Below are 23,362 nucleotides of genomic sequence, written 5' to 3' on the forward strand. Positions count from 1 at the left end.
CATCAGGAACTCTCTCTGTCTTCTGGGGAGGCTTTTTTCTCCAGGGATGTTTCTCTGCCGTCTGGTTGTTTGTATTTTGAATCAGGATCTGTAGAGGTTCTCGTCTTGCCGGCCCGTCACCACACTCTGATCTGCTCACCCTGACCTTCCACCTTAAAGTGAATAAGCGCTTAGGCGGGCACAGTCCTTAAGCCGATAGTGCCACCGCCTCGGCCTCGGCTACAGGGAAGAAAGGAAATTGTCCCATTTGCATTTACTGTGGATTCATGGGTTGGCTTTTCTGTGGTAGAGGAAGCCTGCTCGTCTCTTTGGGGCCTTGCACATGCGTGGGAAATACCATTCTAACGTGCTGCTTGCTTCTAAGGTAAGACTATAGGAAACACGGGAAAGTTGCCCAGTTGAGTGATATTTAAGACCATTTCTAAAAATAGATAAATGGACAGTGGCAACAGTGAGTATATGATGCAATTGTGCTTTGTGGATTTTTCATATTTTAATGTGATTTAATATGTCTTAGAGTAGCTCATTTTTTCATGTGTATTTGTCAGATGTGTGTTATTTATATAACTCTTTAAAACTTTTGAACTACTTCCAACATTTAAAATTACCGCTGGAGTAATAAATAGTTTTTGATGAGCACTGTGTGGTCATGATGTTACTCAATACATGTATTCTCAGAGGCAGGAATGAGCTGCAGTTTAATAGAAAGGCACTGGGCAAAAGAGAATAGATGGTCTTAGCATTTAAGCAGCACCTAATCCACCAGAACTAATTATGTCATAATAGCTTCTGCAATTAGATAATCACAGAAACTTAAAAAAAATTTACTCAAGGTGATAAAGAATTTAGAAGCTAAATTAAATCAAAAGAAAGCTGATGATCAGACCAAGTATATAACAGCTTTCCTGTTCCAATAACTTTGAATTGGAGCCAACTAATCTATTAACTAGCCAGGACATTGGCTTAGCATTACATAATACGTGTGGGAATTTATCAGGTTGGTTGTTACACACCGGCTGAAATAAATAGGGAAATACTGAGCAATGTGTAAAGTGGTTGCATTCTTGGACATTAGATGGGATAAAATAATTGAAGTTGTTGCTTGCAAATGAAGAAGCCATTGTGGAATTATTTCTCGTTAACTTCCACATTTCACGGCGATCCATTACATTCAAATATTTTCAGATGTACTTTACAACTAAGTAAAACATATGCTTTTAATACTCTGGATTTTCTGGGTTTATCCTGTATCACTGATGATCATTTCTTTAATATTAATTCATGACCTAAAGAGATCCAATATAGAGTAGCAAGTTTCTGTAATTTTGTGTCTTACTCCCCCAAAGAGGTATGACATGTCTTTTTAAAATATTTAAGTTTAGAGGACTGATGGCTTATTATAAAAAGCATAGTTATAAATGAAATAATACTCAAATTTTTACACCATTTTTTTTCTTTTTATGAATGATTATCTTTTTGGATGCTTGTACTGAAGATATAGCTTAAGGGCTTTCAAAGAGACAAGGAGATCTCACTGCTGATAGCTGCTTGTTCTGTAAGATTAAATATCCCATATTCTTTTTTACAGTGTTCTCAGAGCAGTGACTTTTTAAAAATAAGATTAAAGGATTTAGATTTAAATTAGTTGACATTTCCATATATCTCAAAGCACTTTCATAATAGTCCACCCTATTTGCATAACGAGGGACGTTATCACCTCTGCTGTCAAAACAGGAGATTGTTTTCCCTTCAGAAATGAATTAGCTGCCCTACTTAGCATACACAGGTACATAAAGGTTCATTAACTCTGTGATTTAGGTAATTTTTCACAACAGAAGGGTGAAAAGAGTAGCCTAATTTTATTTATAAATATTAAGAAACTCTTCGCAAAAGATAAATTTCAACCGTCAGGCTTTTAAAGCATAGTTTGCATCCTTGAAATGACTTGTTAAATTACTTAGGAGATTATTTCAATTATAAAAACAAACTGATCCTGCTTGATGTGTGATATACCATGAACTTTTAATAATCACTTATTTTTCATTCATTTGAATGGCTTACTGCCTTGTAGTTTTACTTTTTAATAATTAGAATGTGATAGTTCTTATGCAACTGACTTGCTGTTAAAGGAATATTGAATGTTTCTTTTTGTTCAGCAGGAACGAATGCAGGAATTTGGGAACTGAGCAGTGCAAGTGCTGAAGAAGGAAATTTGTTTGGAGGAAACAGGAAAGAGAAAGAAAAGGAAGGAAAAAATACATAATTTCAGGGACGAGAGAGAGAAGAAAAACGGGGACTATGGGGAGAAAAAAGATTCAGATTACGAGGATTATGGATGAACGTAACAGACAGGTGAGTGGGGAAACTTTTTGTGTCATTTTTTACATGGACTGTTTATTACATTTTCCCCAGATATGTTAAGGGTCCTAAAAACGTTTTGAACTTATAAACATCCATTAAGAGAAGTTTTAGTGAATTAAACCTATAGTCTCTTATATGTAAAGAGAAAAAAAATCACCTTATCTTTTAGAAATATAGTTTACATATTCATGATTATTCACTTTTGACTTCCACCTGAATGCTAAGTGGGAGCTCTGCTTGTGTAATATAAATAGCCTAATAATCAAGAGTTAATAAGCATAACATTGCTACATTGCATGCATCATCAGACAAAGATATTCTTATATTCACGGGCACGAGGCCTTTTGTGGTCATCCATTTAAAAGGTTTATATTATAGGCTAAATATCCTAAATAAAAGTGGCTTTCATTCTATTCACAGACTTTGAAATATATCCATAATATTTAACTTGTGCTGACAAGAACAACAAAGAAAACACCCACGTAAAATATTAGTATCTTAAAACATGTAGGCAAGAAGTATTAGTTAATGCATACCATTTTCTTTAAACACTGACTTTTATAAACATAGAGGCAGATGATATCATTTTTTCCTAGAACTCCAATGATAATATGTGTGCGATACAATTAATCTATTCTAAAGACGTTATACATCCAAATTCTCTATTCAACAAAGACTTGTATATCATGAATATCTGTAATTTGACTCTATTTTCCTTCACACTGGGGGAGAGTGGATTTAGATAGGCAGTGTAAGGAGAGGTGGGTGGTTTGTATGTATTCTGATGTTAAATATCAAGTAATGGTTCCTGGGAGAAATTAGAGTACTGCCAGACCCCAACCATTGCAGGTGGATAATGGAACCTATAAAACTGGCATTCCTTGACCATGGAAGAGAAGAATCTTTTGCGTATCCCCCATTTACACTAGGGAAAGGTAAGAGGACAGCTTTGGAGATGCCCCTCAAGATTGTAATCTCCCCCCAAATAAAGCCACTCTATCTCCTGTATTGTCCCTTTCTATCTTCTTGGAACTCTAAGTGAGACTAGAACTGATTCATGGTTTAAAATGTTATGTTGTTACATGTGTAAATTATAATGAATGGAAGTTGTTATTTAAACTGTCAAAGCCAGTATGCTATTAAGAGGTAAAGAAACTTTTTAGATTTTTATGTTTATAATTCCTTAAATCGTCCTATTCAAGGTACATATGACTTGAACTATTTTTGGCTGAAAATTGAGCTGAAAGATGAATAATGCTAAGATTTGTAATGTATTTCTTCAGTGTTTTTCTACACATTGTTTATTGCTATGGGTCAAGCCAAAAAGAAATAATGTTTTTAATAAAAAACCACAGTATTTTTTAATTGCTTTATAGATTGAAATTAAAATTAAAATGGAAATATTGACCATCATGTACTATTGACTGTTTAGACCCAGATATTTGGACTAGAATCTATTTTAGGTATAGTCAAAAATTAGCACCTACACTTCATTAATAATAACAATAATTTTTAGGCTCATGAAATTCATTGTATCTTCTTATGCTTGCAAAGAGAGAAGAAAATTTTTGCAGGTGGAATTTGTGAGCTTTCATTTTTCTTTAAAAAGGAACATAAAACTCACACAGGGATATACGAATTTTAACACCGTACTTTTGAGCTAATAATTGAACATCTTTTCTTGATGTAAATATAGTTGTGTCTACAATTGCTATGACTCTCACCCATGTCAGAAGTCATAATAACTTTAGGAAAACAACAATTATTTAAATTCCACTTAGTTTACCTTTTTTTTAATGCTGAAGACAAATTTCTTATGTTATTCTATAGAATTTAGGATCTATTTTGTCTTTTTTTTTTTTTAGTCTTTAGTAGGTACAGTAGGCCCTTTAATTCAATACTCTCAAATGGAATTAGTAAAATTGAAAACTGCCATGTTTTAACATATGTTTTAGTGGTTATTTTAGATGACCATTGACAATCTTCAACAGCCATCTTATTTACAAATGTTTGTCATGCGCGACTCTCACCTACTTACTACAAGAGTGGTCATGAGAACCATTTGGGAGAGAGCTAAAAAGAGGTAGGTCACTCCTAATAATCAACACCAGCAAGTCTGCTAAAGCACATCGAGAAAGCTCTGGCGGCACCCCTAAACTGGGCTTCCTTTAAACTATGTGTTCATGTGTTGAAAAGAAAAAGGTAACTGCTTTGCCCTTTTTGAAGCTTCCCTCACTGTAGGCTCCTTAATGGAGCCTCACACAATGGTTCACAGTCATCTTTTCTTAAAAGTAGTAAAAGCCCGCTCTGCCATTGCAGGTGTTTATTTGGCAATACAGAGAACAGGGTGTGTTGTTGTTTTTTACAGAATAAGAAATACTGGCGTAAAGTGTGAAATGAAATATGGCAGAGCTGATGTGATAAATTGTACATCATTAAGAAATAAAACTGTTGTAAAACAGAGCAGCTTACTGTTTAAATTGAATTTTGCCCTTATTTTATCTTACCTAATGGAAGTAGAGAACAGCCAAAGTTCAGAAACTACAATTGTATACATGTAATAGTTTGGGGGAGGAAAAATATTAACAGCTTTTTAATTTTTAAAAAATTTTCCCCAGAGTTTCTAAGTTTATGAAAACTACTACTTATTTCTCCATTTTTAGCCTAACCAAGATGGATTTCTTAAGTCAGTATGTAAAAATAAATAAAATCCTGAATTCTCAATTTGTCTTGCAGAAATTTTCAGATAACTTAATAAATTCAGCTACGAATTCCAAGAACCACATATATATTATTCCGTTCAATCCTTATCAGTCCCATTTACAGCTGAATTATTTATTTACTCATGAAATCAACAAATATTATTAGACTGCAGTGTGCCTAGCATTAGGATTCAGTGGTAAGCAAGAAGAACCTCATCAGCTTATTGACTGCTGCAGAAGTCAGCAAGCTTTTTCTTTACAGGGCCACATGGCAAATATGTTTGGCCTTGCGGCCCAGGCATTCAGTGTCTGTCTCTACTAGGTCGCTCTGCCCTAGTCGTGAAAGCAGCTGTGGACAAGGCGCAGGTGCATAAATGAGCCTGTGTTGAATAAAACTTTACTGACAAAAAAGGGGGTGGGGAAGGGAGAGCAGACTGGATTTGGCCTGTGGGCTGCACCTTGTGGACCTCTGGCCTAGTGGGATGAACTGGCCACGAGATATGCAAATATCTAACAAAGTTTTATTCATACGTGTTATGGATGAAACTATGAAAGTGCGATGATGGAATAACAGGAGGTGCTTTATTTAGATTGGGGGTCAGGGAAACGCCTCTCAGAGGAAATGCTAAAGATGGGAGCATTAAGATAGTCAGTGTAAGGCAGGTGACATTCCCGAGGAGACAATATTTGCGAAACTCCTTAAGAAAGGAAGGAGCTTGCTAGGAAGCTGAGGAAAACTGGTGGAACTTGACCGTGCTTTGCAGGACTTAAGAGAAATGAGAGAAAAGATTGGATTCTAAGCAGGACCCCAGATCATGCAGACCTTTGAAGTTAGTTCATACCAGGAGGTGGCCAAGATTTCAGCCCAAATCTTTCAGATTAAAACGCAAAACAAACATGATCTTCTCAATTAAATCTTGGCTCTCCTCTGTAATACAATGGCTAAGGGCATAGTTTTAGGCCATAGCCTTCCCCAGTCACATCACACTGCACCCAGTGTAATCTAATGGCAATGAGCACGGCTTTAAAGATGCACAAGCCCGGCCGGGCGTGGCTCAGCGGTTGAGCATCGGCCTAGGATCCAGGCGATCAGGATTCGATTCCCGGTCAGGGCACATGCCCGGGTTGCGGGCTCGATCAATGACTCTCTCATCATTGAACATCTCTCTCTCTCCCTCTCCTTTCCACTCTCTGAAATCAATAAAGATATATTAAAAAATAATAATAATAAATAAATAAATAAATAAAGATGCACAAACCTAGATGTGGCCCCAGTTCTGCCACCTGCTAGCTGTCTGACTCTCCAGCAAGGGCCTTAACCTCTCTGAGCCTCGTCGGTTTCCTCATCAGTAGTAGAGGATTTAAAAAATAGTGCCCACCTCATTAGGTCATTGAGATAATTAAATTAAGGGATAAAAGTAAAGCACCTAGTGTATAATAAGTGCTCAATAAATTTCCCTATTAAGCTATTTCTGTTAACACTCGTGCTCTTTGAACCCTGAGCTGCTGTTTTAGTTCATGTGATTTCCATCCCAGCAGCTCCTGCTCTGTGGCACGCTGAAGAATGGCTCCTGGACCTTCGTGTCGTGAGGGTTTTACCTTCAGAGGGGCATGGGAGCTGGAAGGAAAGTGTAGAGCAGCGGTACAGGGGCGCCTCTGGAAGCTAACGGGGGGCGAGTCGTTGCAGAGCCAGAGCCAGCTGACGGAGGAGAAGGGCCGGTGGGCAGGGAGCGAAGTCACAACGTTTGCAGAGCAGGGCTTGTGACGGGTGGGGAGAAGCAGTTTCCTAAGTTCTATGCTGAGGGACTTATTTTCAAATGTATGTTACTAACCAAATTATTTTGAACTCCTGATCATCATGGTTGTCACTTCCAACTTCTGGCTCATTCTGACCTTCTATTTTCAGTCTCTCCATCTGCATTTTTTGTTTTTACCCGTTAGATACCTCCATCAATTAGGCAATAAATAATCTTACCCTCCTTCATATAGTTCTGATTTCCACTATTCTCTGAAACAGCCAGATTTTTAAATGAGTTTTGTCCCCGTGTGATTCATTTTACAAACAATATACCTAGAAATCTGTTCTGTCTGCTGTGTCGAGAAGAAAGACATATAAAAATTAGACATGCTTAACCTAAACCTGTTTACTTGTATGTTTGTATTTAACATTTTCAATTTTCCCACTTTGACAGGATAGGAGGCGTAAACCTAAATTTATCTGTGGGACTTGTTCTAAAAAGACATTTAAATACTTGAATAACTAAAAGGGAAAAATATTTGACAAGTAACACAGAGCCTGATATAGTAGCATTAAGGGGGAAATTTAAATGTCTTTAGCTCTTTCCTTCCGTCAGATCTGGCACACTAATAGTTTTTGCCAGCAAACAAAATTTTATATAATTATCAGTGCAATAACTGGAGCACAGATTAAAGACAATTAGCAACATTCTCCTGTTAATAGAATAGCAGAATCCCCTTATGACTAAAAAGAATTCAGAGTTCATAGCTGTTACATTTTTTCTTTTTCTCTTGAGATCTGTTGATTTCCTCAAGTGACTCTCTTTTAAAAAGAAACAAATTTTACTGCATTCTCCTGTTTTCCACTATTTTAGGTCTTTCTTAGAATGTAAGCTAAAATTTCAATGGGATTTTTTACTGTAACATTCATTCCTTCAAGGTGATAATCCAGAATATATACCAGTAAATAAAAGGGCTAATTACAGTTCTAAACTTGAGAGTTACAACCTATTAACCTAATATAAAATTTGTTGAAATTAAGATAGGTTCACTCTTTAAATGTGAGGAACTGGATAATTTAGAAATACAAATAAAGTGTTTCAAGAAAATGACTTTGTGCTGAGTTGTGAGCCATGAGTTAAAAGAGCAGAGTAATCTAGTTGCACTGTTTTCTTTTGTCATTTCCACAAACAAAACTTCCAGACTTGTCAGTTGCTTGTATGCATATCAAGTAAGTGAATATTATTTGAGAAGAAATTGTACTTTAAATACTATAGAAGAGTTACCCATGTTAGTTACCCAGTGCATATCTGGAACCTTGTTTCAGATCAAGTGAATAATACATTTGATAACTGCAAAAGCGTTGATTTTTCTACCTCTAAATCTAAAATAAACCTGCAGATACCTAATAATGAATATTTTTATGCTTTTCCTTCCTCAGTATCATTTCTTTAACAGCTGGCTGCCTCCCCTAAAATTGTATTAAAATTTTTATTAAACTCATTTTATATAAATGAAATTAGCATGTATCATAGTAATATATCAGGACATAGTACATCTCAGAATAGAATTATAGGGTATATTGATGCATCCTGTGGATACCTACTTAAAGGTTCCCCATATATATAAGTTAAACCATTCTTTCATTAATTTTAAAATCACCAAGGAGAAAAGGTGTTGTTGGAATTACTACTGGTGATTGAAGAGACTGAAAAGGAAAACCTAAAAAAATAATAATAATAAATAAAGTGTACTTTCAAGAATTTTCAAATCAAAGAAAGCAGTAGCCAAAGTGCTCACCTGTGTGTTTAACAGCTCTGACATCAGGCCATTCATTTGCATTGTATTTCTAGCAATTTGAAAACAATTCACAAGTGGTATCCCCCCATAGAGCTGAATAATGGCCAAGTGCACTACACACTTACTATACATCCCATAGGTGTGGGACATTTTATATTTATGTCAGGAGATCTCCTTTACTGCAAGAAAGTATTATCTCAACCGCTGTCAGATTCACGCAGCTTTCCTTTGTTGAAAATCCAGGGGAAGCCAAAATGTTCACAAGGAAAAAGAACCTGTTCCTCTAGAATTCTATCACTGGATTTAAGAAATAAGCTCCACTTAAATTTAAGGGCTTCAAGATTTCTTGTTGCTTCTCTCTAATTTGTGTATCTCGTATAATTTCCATTTAAAACTAATTTATAAGAATTCTGATGTTTGGGCTTATTGTATCTGAAACATTCTGTGTACAAAGTTGACATTGAATGGCACAGTCCCCTTCTGTGAATGCGTGCGCACACCTTGTCTGCTACAAGTCACCTTTGGCTTTGCAAATGCACAAACTCTGTGTGACATTGTATTACTGAGAAACCAGCACTAAAAATATTAACATTACAAATAGACCACATAAACCAAAAGGTTTCTTCCAAACTGTATGTTAAAGAACATGTTGCTGATTGTCTCAAAAGCCATGTCCTTTGCAGTCTAGACTTACTTTAGCTTTGTAATTATTCATTTACAAAGAGTTCCTTTAAAAATTATTAGCGTGAAAGTATTTTGAAACTTACACCCCAGCATACTCTTATTGAAGACAGTTTGGAACCCCAACTCCCGTAGAATAATGACTTTGGTTTTAAAAATGACATAATTAAATTGAACTAAATGAAATTCCATAGTATGGATCTATATTTGCATTTCTTTGAAATACTTTAGAACACTAATAGGAATAAGAGAACCCCTCTAAGTGTTTGGAAATTTGACTTTTAATTCTAAATTGGAACAGTTTAGCTTAAGCAATCACTAACATTTAAATAACATTTCAACAAATGTAACTGTTTGGAAACCTCCCGCCTTCTGTCTTGCAAGGATTGATTTGGAAGGCCCTGAGGGAGAAAATATTGGAGTTAGGAGGTAAACGTGAAGCCATTGTGGAAAGGAAGAAGTTACACTCTTCCTGTTATGACAGGAAACGTAGACAAATGTGCTTCCTGAGCATTTGCTCAGCAGGGAATGCGGTAGTCTTTGACCTTTCCCTTAGGTACATTTTGGCTTTGTTAAACTAGTAAACATGTTTTTGCCCCCAAAATATGAATCTGTTTTATTTGATTCTCCTGATTTAAATTATGTATTTTATGTATATGAGGTACAGAGAAATAGAGGTATTTATTTTATGACTGCATCTACAAATTGGATTTAGAATGTAAATCAGCCCTTTATCAAACCAAGCAGACCTGAACAGCACATATAAAAAACTAAAGATATATCATGCTATAGTCTTCTCTGGTTAAAATCTAAAACATTCTTAGGCTTAAAAATGGACCCCCATAAAAACTTTTAAATCCTGGCAAGTTTAATAATTGTAGATCATACTTTTTCCTTTGCCTCGTGTAGATAAATATATCAGAAATTGGCTATCACAAAGTTCAAAACCCAGACTCTATGAATTTGTTAATAAACACTCAGGTTTATTAATATGCATTCAATTGTTTAATTGTAATCTAACCTATTATTTATTCTTTGTTGGGTGTTTTTTTTTTCCAAAATAATGTGTAATGCCTAAGATTTAAAGTTTTATTTTTGGGTGTTGACTTAGGATGAAGGGTTGGTAGGGCTCTAAGTTCCATACTCTAAACCCCCTATTTTAATCCTTTTATCATGTTCAGAATTTTTGGAACTACTGCTCAAAACCCCTTTGGAAATGGCTGCATTGCAGCGAGACGGGCTCAAGTTGCTCGAGGCTCACGAGGACAATAGTCCTCTTTGCAGCCGAACTCGCCGCCGTCTCATCCTCGCAAGTTACGCTGGAGGCTTCCAAGCACATGGCAGCGGGCTGCTCAAAGGGCCCTCGCTGCCCTTTACAGAGCCTTTCATTCAGGGGCAGCCCGGCCCTGTATAAAGGGGCGCTTGTCTAGGACACAGTCTGCAGTGGCACTGCTTCCTCCCGCCCGAGTAATCATCGGCCGCTCGCGGGCCTTTCTAATGACAGGCTGGATTAAACAAAATAAAAATGGGAGAGGAATACTTTAGAACAGTTGTGCCATTACCCACTGTCAGGAACAAGCCAGAGGAAGAAAAAGAGCATTTAAGAGGCATTTCCCTTTTTCCCAATTAGAGATTGTCGCTGCAGACTCTCGACTCCGTCCCTAACCTTTTAAACACATAGGAAGACCTCGTGGCTCTGGATTAGAGGGCGCATTGTGTCTGCCGACTGTCCCTCTCGTCACTCATTAGTCACTCCGTTTCCTTCACGGGAGAAAACTGATTACCAGGTCTGGGGGGTGTGGGGGAGGAGTGGATCTGAAATATTTTCGTAGGGTGAGGACTATATTAATCATTACTCTATTTAGACAAAAAAAAAAGGGGGAGAGAGGTAGAATCTCAAGACTTAGAAAATAGAATTAGCTGTGTATATTAATAGTCCCAAACAGATTCTTTTTTCTTTTTCCTTCCAGTTTGCTTTTTTTTTTAATTGAAATAACTCCTTTAGATTCATCTACGCTTGGATTTTTATCATAGCATTCTTTTACATTACAGGGAAAGTTGAAGATAAATAATTGTTTTAAGACATTCTTAAAACTTTTTCACCCTTTACCCAATTGTTCTGAATCATTCTTCAACTCAGAATTATCAGCGCTTGAGTTTGTCAACAGGGTACTATCTTCCGTGCCAGCAAATTAACCGATAATTAAATGCTTTTTAATTGAATTTATTGGGGTTACATTGGTTAGTAAAACCATACAGGTTTCAAGTGTACGATCCTATCATACATTGTCTGCATTGTGTGCTCGCCACCCAAAGTCAAATCTCTTTCTGCCACTGCCCCAAACATTCTAAAACAAAAAAACTAATATTACTTTATGAGTTAAAGAAATGAGTAAAAAGTTCTCCACTCACTGAGCAGACTCATTAAGCCGTTGAATTAAGATCAGGCCAAAAGTATTCTGATTGGCGGAAAGAAGTATTAGACCTATAGATAAAATTATTGTTGCTTCCCTTGGTAATTAAGGCGCCTGACGTCGTTTAGAGTTAAGCCTCAGTTGTTCCCATGGATGTGGGTAACTGAGGTTTCCAAAGGCCCTTTCCTTTCATTTATTCAGAACCCTTTCTTGTAAGATGCAAAGACTCCCACAGTTAATATGGCAGGAAAGTTCTCCCGAAGAGACTCTATGAATGTAGCCAGGATTCGGAGGGTGAACGGAGGGGACATTTACGTGGCGTGGAGACTCATTATTAAATATCCTTTGCGCTACACGGCAGTCAGACTAATTTCCCTACCCTGTAGGAAATGATACAGGAGTTGTCCTCTGTTTTTAGAACTTGTTATTTACATTGCCTGTGTATAAGTCAGAAACCCACCTTTTTTATTCTGGTTGTAAATAGAACTGTATTTGCTACCAACCAAAAATGTTTCTCATTTTATGAAATTTAAATAAACAGCCATAAATATAGAACTGGTGTGTGCCCACTAGTGCATGCATGTGGTTCTCACGGGCTTCAGAGGGAATGGCTGAAGCTCTGAGGGCGGAGGCGTCTGCAGAGTGCACACAAAAGAAGTTTTGGTTTACTGTCTGAACCTAGAAACCAACTTCTTCTCAATTTTAGCATTATTAAAATTATTTTTTTACTTCAACCTAGAAAACTACCTTACATTAATTAATGTGTTACGCACTACCTGCCTGTACTCATCAGAATCGCGGGCAGTTCTTACTGGCCCCGCACCCTGCTCAGTGAACGGTTGGCCGGCCCATGCTGTGCTGAAGTTAAGCCCCTGAAATGCAGTTATCTAAAAGAGGGAAGGAACACTGACTAAGGAAAGAAAGAGGAATCTCGTGTGAAGAAAGTTCAATTTCTAGTGCATCCAGGGACTAGTTTCATGACCTTGGATAAGGCAATTCATGTCTTTGTCTACAGCATCATCTGAGAAATGGGGATGATAAACTGTGCCAAACAATAACTTCAAAGAGATACTGTCGAATGTAGTAAGATAACTTATAAAGTCTTTGAACTTCTTCGAAAAAAATCCACCAAATACAGTCAACACTGTTATCTAAAAACAATTATAGGAAATATGATAAGCTCCGATTTTACCAACAAACCCAAACACAAAACTTGACCCAGTGCTGTTTTTCTCCTATTTATACTAAATGTACATTTTTACTATAAGTTAATATGACCAAAAAAAAAGGAAAAAGAACTATGTGACATTTTCCTCTCTTAGGGGCAAACTTCCTTATTAACATAGTTTAAGCATGCATAGAAATTTATTTTTAGCCATTCATTTTGAATTGCAAAAGATCACAGTTCATCCATCTATCCATTCATTCATTCAACAACTATTTAGCCACGTATTGTTCTGGGACTTCGGGTTGTGGGATCAGACAGGAGATGTTCTGGGCTTTCAAGGAAAGCTCAAGGTCTGCTTGAGAGAGAAACTCTGATCTAGACATAATGGTAACACAAGTTGGCAGGTCCTAGGAGAGCAGCATGTAGCAAGAAGTGACTGAGCCTGATTCATCAGAGAAAAAATACTACCTACCTTATATAGTGTTTCACTGACAAGTCACTTACACTTGTCCCTTAGTTTAAGTCTCGTAACATCTCTGTAAGATGCCTATTGTTACCTCCATTTTACAAGTGAGAGAACGGGCTCAGGTAAGTTAAACAATTTACCCAAAGGCACACAGCTTATAAATGTCAGAGCTCAGACTGATTTTCAATTACCATGTAATGATGCTTATATACTGCTCCTTTTAAAATAGTTTAGTAATTTGAATTTCCTATTTTATCAATCTGGACAATTTTTTTCTATGCATTTTCGGCACTACATCTATAATTTAACATTGTCTACTCAAATTTTTTACAGTCTTTTGTATCTCTTCTTACTACACAAAGAAAGTGACCCCATTTATTTCTTAGAATATGGAAACTAGAGATGATTATGATAATATATTGATGAGGTTGAGTAACCAACATATAAGACATTTTATAGAATGAAATTGCCATCACTCTTTCCCTTGACCCAAAAGTCTGTGCTACAGACTTCTGAACATCTGAAATGTGGAATAAATATTTTAAAGGTCTCTAGTCCAGCTTCCTGTTGAGATTAGGAACACCTTCTGCACCTTCCTTGATATGCAGCTTTACTTGAACATGTTCAGGAATGAACTGCTTCTCACTTCATTGGTCCACTCATGGACAATTCTCATCCCTAGGTTTTGTCCTATTTTCACCTCTTTGTGGTTTTCAACAGTACTTTCTAATTCTGCTCCATAGAACAAAACAGAATAACTCATCTGCCTCTTCACACAGCCACAGGTTCTTCAGATTTAGAAAATGTTTGGCATTTCACTTTTAACTCTATTTTCTGGGTTAAACATTCCAGATAACCTTAATGACTTCTCACACAAAATTGTTCTCAGATCCTACATCAACCTGTTTGCCATTCTATAGCCTCTCTAATTTTGTCATTGTCTCTTAAAATGTAATTCTCAGAACTGAATAGAGTACCAAAGGTTAGTTAGTGCTAACAAAATAACTATTAGAATAGTTACTTTCCTCATTGGAGCACTATAACTTTAGATCCTTTCCCCAAAAGCAACTATCATGCTCATTTTCTTCTAACCTGAGTCTATGTAATTGTTTTTTTAATGCAAACAAAGATTAAAATTTTCTGTTTCATCTTATTGTTTTTGACCCAACTTTCTAATCTGTAGAGAGACCTATGGAAAGAGCCTCTATCATCTATTGGGTTATCACCCAGATTTATGCTTATGCAGATCTGAGAAGTGTGCCATCTACATCTTAATCTTAACCAGTGATGAAAATGCTACCTGAGACAGGAAAGTTACTAAATTCTGTGGCCCTTTCTAGAGACATTCTCTTAAACGTAACACTGACCAATCAATTCATATTTAAATTTTCAAAATTACTGCCAGCCAGTCTCGAATCTGTAATATTGTGATGAGAATTTAATCAAATACATTGCCAAATACATGTTCTTTGAAAATCTAAACTCATTAGAAAGTTCAGTAAATTTTTGCTTAACAAATTCAGTCATCCTTAGATGAGGAACCCTTAGATCCTCCCCATTTATCTCTGTATCCTGTGATTGTAAAATTAAAATTTTATCTTCACACTTTTCCATCCTTCCTGATGAGTCATCTGGGCAACGAATAAAGGCTTTTCTCTGAACTTTTGAAATATGTTTTTCTTGAAATCTGGAGCATATGTACATATGTATTTCTCTCCAGACATTCTCTGGTTTCTCTGATAGATTCCAAGGTGATATAATTCCTTTCTCTCAAGATTCTTGTCTCTAACAAGTTAAACTTTTTATTTTTAGTAAAATATATAGATATATATATAAATATAAAATATCTTATTTTTTAGACATTGTCAAAAAGACAAGTTTAAAAAATCTACTATTAGCAGAAAATTATATTGAGACGTTCAGACTTTAAAGTAGAGTGTATTTCCATTCCATAATGCACTCATTCAGCAACTATCCATTGAGTGTCCACTGGTCAGTCTGTGTGAGGCCGGAGGTGGGGTCTTTGGGGAACTCAGCAGGAAAAGCAGACTCATAAACAACCAACTCTAGTGTTAGAATAGGTCTCATGATAAAGGTTTGTAAAAGTTCTAGAGGACAATAATGAGAAGTGAGTTTTATCTTAATGTGACAATGGAATTTGTATAGAAGATGTTGGCATTTGAACTAAGCCCTGGAGCATGATGGGAGCCTGCCAATGGTCAGATGGAAAGGAGGAGGGACATAGTACCACACTCAGTTTTCACAAAGTACAAGATAAACAACCAGTACGGTAGGTTTCATTTCATGTTCATGTTGATTGGGTTAACATCTGCTGTTATTTCTTTTTCTTGCTCAGTCTAGAGAAAAATTTGGTCAGAAAACAAAATTGAAATCACCCAACTCTAGACAAAAGTACAATTTCAGATCACTTAAACGTGACTGAAAATACAACACCATTAGCCAAGTAATGGGTTTCGTTTTAAATAAAGAAAATTAATTTTAAACATTAAAGAATTAAATGACTATTTCTTTCTTCAGCCCTGAGAAAGACATTAATAAGGGAGATACATACAAAGTAGAAGCCCCGCAGCACTTAGCACAAATGTCTGACATAGAGAAGGCTCAATAAATATGGCTTAGCATAAGGCTTGGCATGTAGAAAATGCTCAGTGAGAATTGCTTGGGTTGTTTTCTGTTTATGTAAATAGATTTTCCTAATATCTTTATGACTGAATTATATGGAGCTGTATTTAATGAATGTGCCTTTTCTCAATTTCAAATTCTAATTTCAATTCCTGAGTCATACCTAGTAAGTTCTAGAGTAATTGTCAGTATGAGATGTGTGATGCCTGGCCTTATGCTAGACTTTGAACTTGAGGTTACTATAAAGCTTAATATTGAAACATCTTACTACAACATCATCATTACATTTGGGGCTGTTTCAGGAGGTAAAGAAAAAACATAAAATGGTCATTATTTTTACAGTCATTTTGTTTTCCATGCATATATTACGTATTAAGTCTCTTTAAATTCTGAAAACTAAATTTCAAGTTCTAGTGCTAACAAATAATATTAGCTTCATTCTCCTCTCAGTGCACCTTGATTGTTGTGAACATTGGAAAAGACCGTCTCTTGGCCTAACTACTATAAAAAACAGTTTTCTTCCTTTCACTTAGGATTTAAAATATGTTACTGAAATAGAAATGGACTTGTCGCCATTACAAACTATTGTCAAGTTGTGGAAAATGTAATGATTACATTATTATATTTAAGCTTAAAAGCTCTGAATTGCAATCTGTCATTGAGTGGCATGTTTTAAACGAAGAGCAATATCCCCAGGTCTCTTTAGAAAGCTTAATGCTTAAAAACAATTTTATCTAACTATGAACGAGAAAAAGCATTTTAAAATACATTTCGAGTATGCTGTGGAGAATATGAACATAATACAGAATTAAATTTAGAGCAATTAAGATTTTGAAGATATTTTCTTAAATGCTTTGGTATAGTCATCATTTGAGTTTGCAGTGTTAATGAAAAGAAGCTACATGCACTGGCTTCTTTGACAGATATTACTAAATAAGTGTGCATTATCCAGCAGCCTATTTGGTTACACAAAAGTTGAGGAGTACCTAAAAGTAAACACAAATAGCGGCTTCAATGATATTTCTGTGCTGAGATGTACTTTGATGGTGAGTGTTGTAACGTGCTAAATTCTGAGGTTTCAGTACAACAGAAACCATACTGTATTGAGACATTCCATCTACAGTTTGTGGTCATGAGAGTCTGATTAAAAGTGGTTTTAGATATATGAAAGTATTTTGGGTTAGTGCCTTCTATATTGAACCTACTCTGTAGCTTATTTCACTAAACAAAATACCAATGTGCAGGTACAGTCGCATAACTAAATTGCATCTAAGAGAAATATTGAAAGACATTTTGTGTTGTGTAAATCTATATGATTAATGAATATGCTGCTTTATCCATCCCAAAATGACTGTCTTTATTTCGCTCCTCCTTGATGCTGATTTTGGCTCGTCTGAATGAACCATAATAAAACATTTTCTAAACTAATATGGTAATTAAATATGAAAATAAAGCACTAGCTTTATTTTGTTAGAAGCACTTCAGTGAGACAATCTATAAAATAAAATAGAAGGTGCAACATTGGCAATGATTACAAAGAAAAATTGTCTAAATTGAAATGTAACTAACATCTGAGTACATATTGACTAGCTATGTGGGCTGGTAAATACCTAAATGCAGTATTTTCCAAAGAATCATCAATGGGGATTCTATAGTTCAGCTTTATCTTTCTACCAAGAATAGTAAGATCCTCAAACAGCCTTAATCAGTAGACTCCTTAAGCCACCAAGACTGATATATTTTGTAAGTTCTTTCCTATAAGTCATCTCAGAAAGGAATGGGAACTAAGGTTTATTGAGCTTCCACTTTAAGTGCAATGCTTGGTAATGTACGTATGTTATTTGATGTAATCCTCACGAAACCCTAAGAGGAGGCGTTCTTTTCATTTTACAGTTAAAAAAATCAAACTTCAAAGAAGTGAATTTCTCATGATTAGTAAAGAGCAGATTCAGCGGGCAAACCCAGGGTTCCATGCTCTTCCCTTTCTACATTGCTGCCTTCAATACAAATGTGATAAAACAAAATAATCACTTTAAGTACAGATTAATCTTTTTAAAGTGATAAAAAAAATGCATGGGAAAAGGCATCATATAATTTTATATAGCATACATCAATTTGATATTTCTAAAAACTTCACATAATAGTTTTTCCTATTTAGTTTTTTTTAACCAGAAATCTGCCTTGTGCCCATCCGTGTCTGCTGTTCTGGGGATACAGCAGTGAGTAAAACAAAAATGGCACATGCCCCTGTGGACCATGCATTGTAGTGAAAAACGCAGACCTTAAACAAATGATCACACAAAGATGCACAAATTATAAAATACAGCAGGCGCTACTGCGGAAAAAGAAAGGGTGATGGGTAAAACAGTAAGGATTGACAAAAGTGTGGAGGAATGTGGAGCCCGGGAGGCCAGGTTGTCTGTCTGCTCGTCCGCAGTTGCTGTCAACACATTTATTTAGGTGTGTGGGATGCGGGGAGTCAGAGTTCGCGCTGAGGTCTCTGGTTCGGGTGACTGAGCTCATGCTGAGATGGGGAGTCCAGGAGGGAGAGCGGATTCGAGGGTGAAGGTAATGAGTTTGAGTTTGGGGGGTTTGAGATTCCTAGGACTTTCAGACACACTTAGGACCGGAGGACATCCATTGGGGGTCTGGAGACGGAGAGAAAAAGGAGTGAGAATCGAGATACAGGAATTACACACACAGATAGTAGATAAAACGGTGCCTGCCTCTGCTAGAGGGGTTGAATATGAAGGTGAGAAAAAATGTAAATTCTAGGCCCTTTTGAAAATAATAACTAAATCAAGTTAGTTCAGAAGAATGATAGTAAATGCTCTTCAAAATAAATAAGCAAAGAAACAAACGTGTGTCAGCTGTTTGGGAGGCAGTTAAAGTTTAAAAGGTTTCTCGGCCTTTAATGTACAGATGTGCCCCATTTCTCAAATGCATTGGGCCATTGAACTTTTTCTAGTAAGGAGTATTTTATGGGAATGATACTCTACAGAAGACCTGCTAGGAAACACTGGATCATGGAAGGGCTTATAATTAAAAATGTTCGTGGTTTTTGGTAGGCAGACTGGAGTTTAATCAAGAGAGGAGTGAAATTGGGAACGTGAAATGTGTATTTGCATTTGGTAGCATTGGCAGGTAGGAAGGATTCGAAGCCAGAGGGGGCTGTTGTGGAGCGCCCGTCAGGAGGAGGCGGGTGAGGAGGGTGAGGAGGGTGAGGAGGGTGAGGAGGGTGAGGAGGGCTTGGGGATCGGGATGAACCGAGGAAGGACTGATTCCAGACGGGAGAGCATCGAGGGCGGGCGGCTGATAAGGGCCCGAACCATGGAGCCGCCTGGGAACCAGACGAGAAAGTGTGAACCTGAGAAACACTGTGAGGGAAGGAATTATGGGACTTGGTCATAGATTAGATTAAAAGGAGGAAAAGGCAGAGATAACAGTACAGTCTCTGGCCTGGGAGAGGAAAAAAGATACACAGAAGAATGAAACCAACACCTAAAGCTTTTATGGCTAAAGTGCTCCCCAATTCCCTGCTGGATTTCTAGAAAACAGAATACAACACTGTCTGAAAGCACAGTCAGTCATATCCCTTCACGTGTTTTCAATTAAATGGCATGAGACTAAACAATTTTAAGAATTTTTGAACACAGTTATAAAATGTTATGTTCATAATATCATGTCCAGTTTTCAAGTGGTCAAAAGAAGTTCCAAACTTAATTATAAGGGGAGGATGTTAACCGTGCTGAAATCAATTTTTTTTTTTTAAAATCTTACATTGTTCAAAGAAACATGAACGGTACCCTGGTCACCTTCATTAAAATTCCCTACATTAAATCTGGCATTTACAGTTTCACATTCAGCAGCAAGCTAGAAATCACACATTTTCAAATCCTGAGCAGAAATTAGTTTTAGATTTATTTGCTTCCTTCCCAAATGTGTTAGTGCCCAAGGGCTCTGACAAAGGCACACTTTGTTTGACAGAGAAAAAAAAGTACTATGTTGTTTGGTTTTGTTTTTTAAAGCACGATTTCTTTTTCTTTAAAAAACCCTGCCTGCTCTCATTTTCCCAGGTGACATTTACCAAGAGGAAATTCGGGCTGATGAAGAAGGCCTACGAGCTGAGCGTGCTGTGCGACTGCGAGATCGCGCTGATCATCTTCAACAGCACCAACAAGCTGTTCCAGTACGCGAGCACCGACATGGACAAGGTGCTGCTCAAGTACACGGAGTACAACGAGCCGCACGAGAGCCGGACCAACTCGGACATCGTGGAGGTGAGCACGGCCCGGCCAGGGCCAGCGCGGCGGCCGGGAGCGCTCGGCCGCACCCCCTCGGGTGCAGCCTTCCCTGCCCCACGGTGTCCGTGTTCCCGCCGACTAACGCCCCCCCTTTCTCTCCCCATCAAAATTCCTGTTAGAAGGACAGGCTGACAGGGACAGCGGGAAGCCGGGCCTGGCTGGGAAACCCGGCACCCGTGTGGGATTCTTGGCCTCGCCCTTCACGCGTGGGCATGTCCGCGGCTGTGTCCGGGCGGCAGGTTAGGAGCTGTGGCCACGGAACGGCTCGCCCACATGTTGGGTGGCTTCTCATCTTTTCGTTTCCCAGCATAGGCCAGGGTACTTCGGTTTCTTACTTTGTATCTCTTCTTTTAAGGTATTCTTCCTAATGCATTCTGCTGAAAGAGTAAAGACAGTTACTCTCCTGGAAATGTGTTTTCTCCAATTATATAATTTAATATAGCAATGAAAACTGTTCATATACGTGGAATCAGAAATCTGATTAAAGTGAATTTCTAAATGTCAGCTCAGTGTTTTATCAAAGGCAGATTTAAAACATTGTTTTATTGTGCCAAATATAAATAAGCACAGTAAAACGCAAAGTAAAACTCAAAAGTGTTTGAGATTTGTTAACATAAGTCACATTGCCATACAGCGCTAAGTGCTCTTGCATATATCCTATATCCTATTTTAACCCTACTGCTTTCAGTACCCTTCATAAGCAGTGACTACTGAGCCAGAAAGGGAGAGGTACAGTGAGGACTATGCTCACCTGTCTGTTTTTCTCACCTGTCTGCTCAAGGATTCCTACATTGGGACTGCGTCCCAGATATAAGAGAAAATTATTAAGTGCTTCAAAAGTATGTAGCCAGGGTGTTTGCCAGAGTCCAAGCCATTCTTGCCATCGCTTAGACTGCTTCCATATTACAAAAAAAATGCAGTACTAACCCTGATCAAATTAATCTGCCTCTCACATCCATCTTCACTTTATTTATTATAATTGTCTAAGGCTAGTTCTCATTTCTTTGCTTTTATTTGGAAGTTTTGTAAAAGTATTGTGCTGATTAAATTTTTTAATTTTTTGCATAATAAGACCAAACAAATAATTTCAGAGAAAGAAAAGTGAGTGATAACTAGACTTAATGTGGTATGTGTTTAAAATGCTTTCAGATTTGCATTACTGCATATCCTTTTTGTTTTTCATTGACTGATGATTTTAATTGTGTGCTTGCCTCAATCTTGAAATTTAAGATCATTTATAAAACTTACCTACTGTCTCTTTCAATAGTATTTTATTCATGTGCACATATAAAGTGAAAATGTAGAAAAAAACATGAATATGAACAGTGCTAGTCGGTTGTCAAATCTCATAGGAGCTTTGTTCGTGTGTGTCTGTCTGTCTGTTTATGAATGTTCGTACACATTTAACATAAGTTCCAAACACAAAACAACTCTATACTCAAAACTTCATCTCATTACCAAAGTCATTACAACAAACATTTTGAGATAAAAAAAGAATTTGATTTGTAATTTGTCATTAGATTTAAACTGTTCCAGTCCTTAATGTGATGCGCAATGCAGTAGAACCATATTAAACTAGTCGAAAATTTGTTGACTTTTAAAACTTACTTTCTTAGAGGAGTTTCAAATCTGGAAAAGATATTGCTGGACAATATCCTATGTGATTTTAAGGCAACTTAAATCTTCACACACTGTGTAGACTTCCATATTCTTGGACCGATGAGTGTCTGAGCCAGACTTCTCTACAGGCCATGAGAAGAGCACTGGGTTGAAAGTCAGAGGGCTTGCATTTGAACCTTTGCCTCGCCCAGTCTTACTATGTGACAAGTTAGCTACTTCTCTGGCTGAAGTTTTCTCATCTAAAAAACAAAGGCATTGAATTTGAAAGTCCTTCACAACATAATTCTTTAAAAAGCCATACTTTTAAAAGAGAGTAAAGAAACAGCTCTGTTATCTTGCAGTTAATATATTAAAGCTCTGAATCTCTCAAAAAGACATTAAAGGGTCTCTAGGTTAAATCTAAAGAGTCCGTGGCTTGATTATTTGGATGAAAATAACAAGTAAGTCTAACACACATGAGTCTGTCCCGCTCAACTACATGAATCACACGTTCTTCACCTACCTGTCTTTTCCGCACAGTAGCAATAAGAGATGATGGAGAAAGTAAGGTGGAATGCCCCGAGCTCAATAAAATTTACATCACCTCCACATAGAGTCTTTTTCAAAACGTGGTTCATTGAAACCAGCATGCTTGAGATTCTTGGTGGAGAAGAGGGGATCTGAGTGGGAATCTGCATTTAGAACAAGTTTTTCAATAATTTTTAAACACAGTAAGTTTGAAAACCTCTGCAGCACTAAGACATAAATTGCATTGGAGCCTAAAGAGCCTGTGGTACATCAGGGACTTGAGGAATCTGCTTCTAGAATAGAGCTAGCATGAGGTTGAGAGTTAAGGTAGTTTACTACTCCTGGGTAAAATTTTAAATCTTATTTATTTTAATTTAATGGAATACATTTAACTGAGTAAATTTAATGAGGAACATAATATGTTTCATGAAGGGTCATTAGTTTTATATTTCCCATTTGGACCATTACTCCTCTCCCTTAACCCTCTGAAAACAGTTTACTCACAAGAAAAAGGGATTGGCGGGGAGAGAGAAATAATATGATTCCAGGCCTTTAGACTGAAATATAAATTTCTGGGCCATCCCAGAGTAGTGTTACAGGGTCATAGGAAATTGTACAGTGCGTGGGTGTTGAAAAAGATTCCTTATAGTAAAAAAAGCTCTGCGTAATTATCATGTCTTTGCTTGATAATTAACACTGCCATTACAATGGCACAGAGACTTATAAAGACTTAACCGGTAGACTGAGAGAGTTTTTTTATTATCATATTATAATGCAGCTTGAATATCTGTTTAGATACAATATATAAATATTCCAGATTTAGTAAATGTGTTAAATTTTTAATCCATTTGTTTAAGGAAAAAAACCAAACAGTTCTTGTATTAAAAGCATGCCCTTTGAAGAAAGTCCATTTTATTTAACTCTGTGACTGGATATTTACCCAAAATGCTAGTTTATGA

General features: G+C 36.9%; 1 protein-coding gene across 15 annotated transcripts in view; it reads left to right on the forward strand.

Annotated features, from left to right (window-relative positions):
* Positions 1–23,362, forward strand: part of MEF2C (myocyte enhancer factor 2C) — a 156,546-nt gene that overhangs the window by 67,778 nt on the left and 65,406 nt on the right. For 9 of the 15 annotated variants that reach the window (XM_081133450.1, XM_081133447.1, XM_081133440.1 and 6 more), the window contains 2 exons: positions 2,157–2,352; positions 20,049–20,252. In XM_081133450.1, the coding sequence (XP_080989576.1) occupies positions 2,299–2,352; positions 20,049–20,252 (258 nt within the window). In that variant the 5' untranslated portion in view covers positions 2,157–2,298. The remainder of the gene's footprint in view (positions 1–2,156; positions 2,353–20,048; positions 20,253–23,362) is intronic. The other 6 variants (XM_081133451.1, XM_081133444.1, XM_081133449.1 and 3 more) reach the window with 1 other exon arrangement.

The sequence above is a fragment of the Miniopterus schreibersii genome (genome assembly GCF_964146895.1).
Source record: "Miniopterus schreibersii genome assembly, chromosome: 3".
Taxonomy (NCBI): Eukaryota; Metazoa; Chordata; class Mammalia; order Chiroptera; family Miniopteridae; genus Miniopterus; species Miniopterus schreibersii.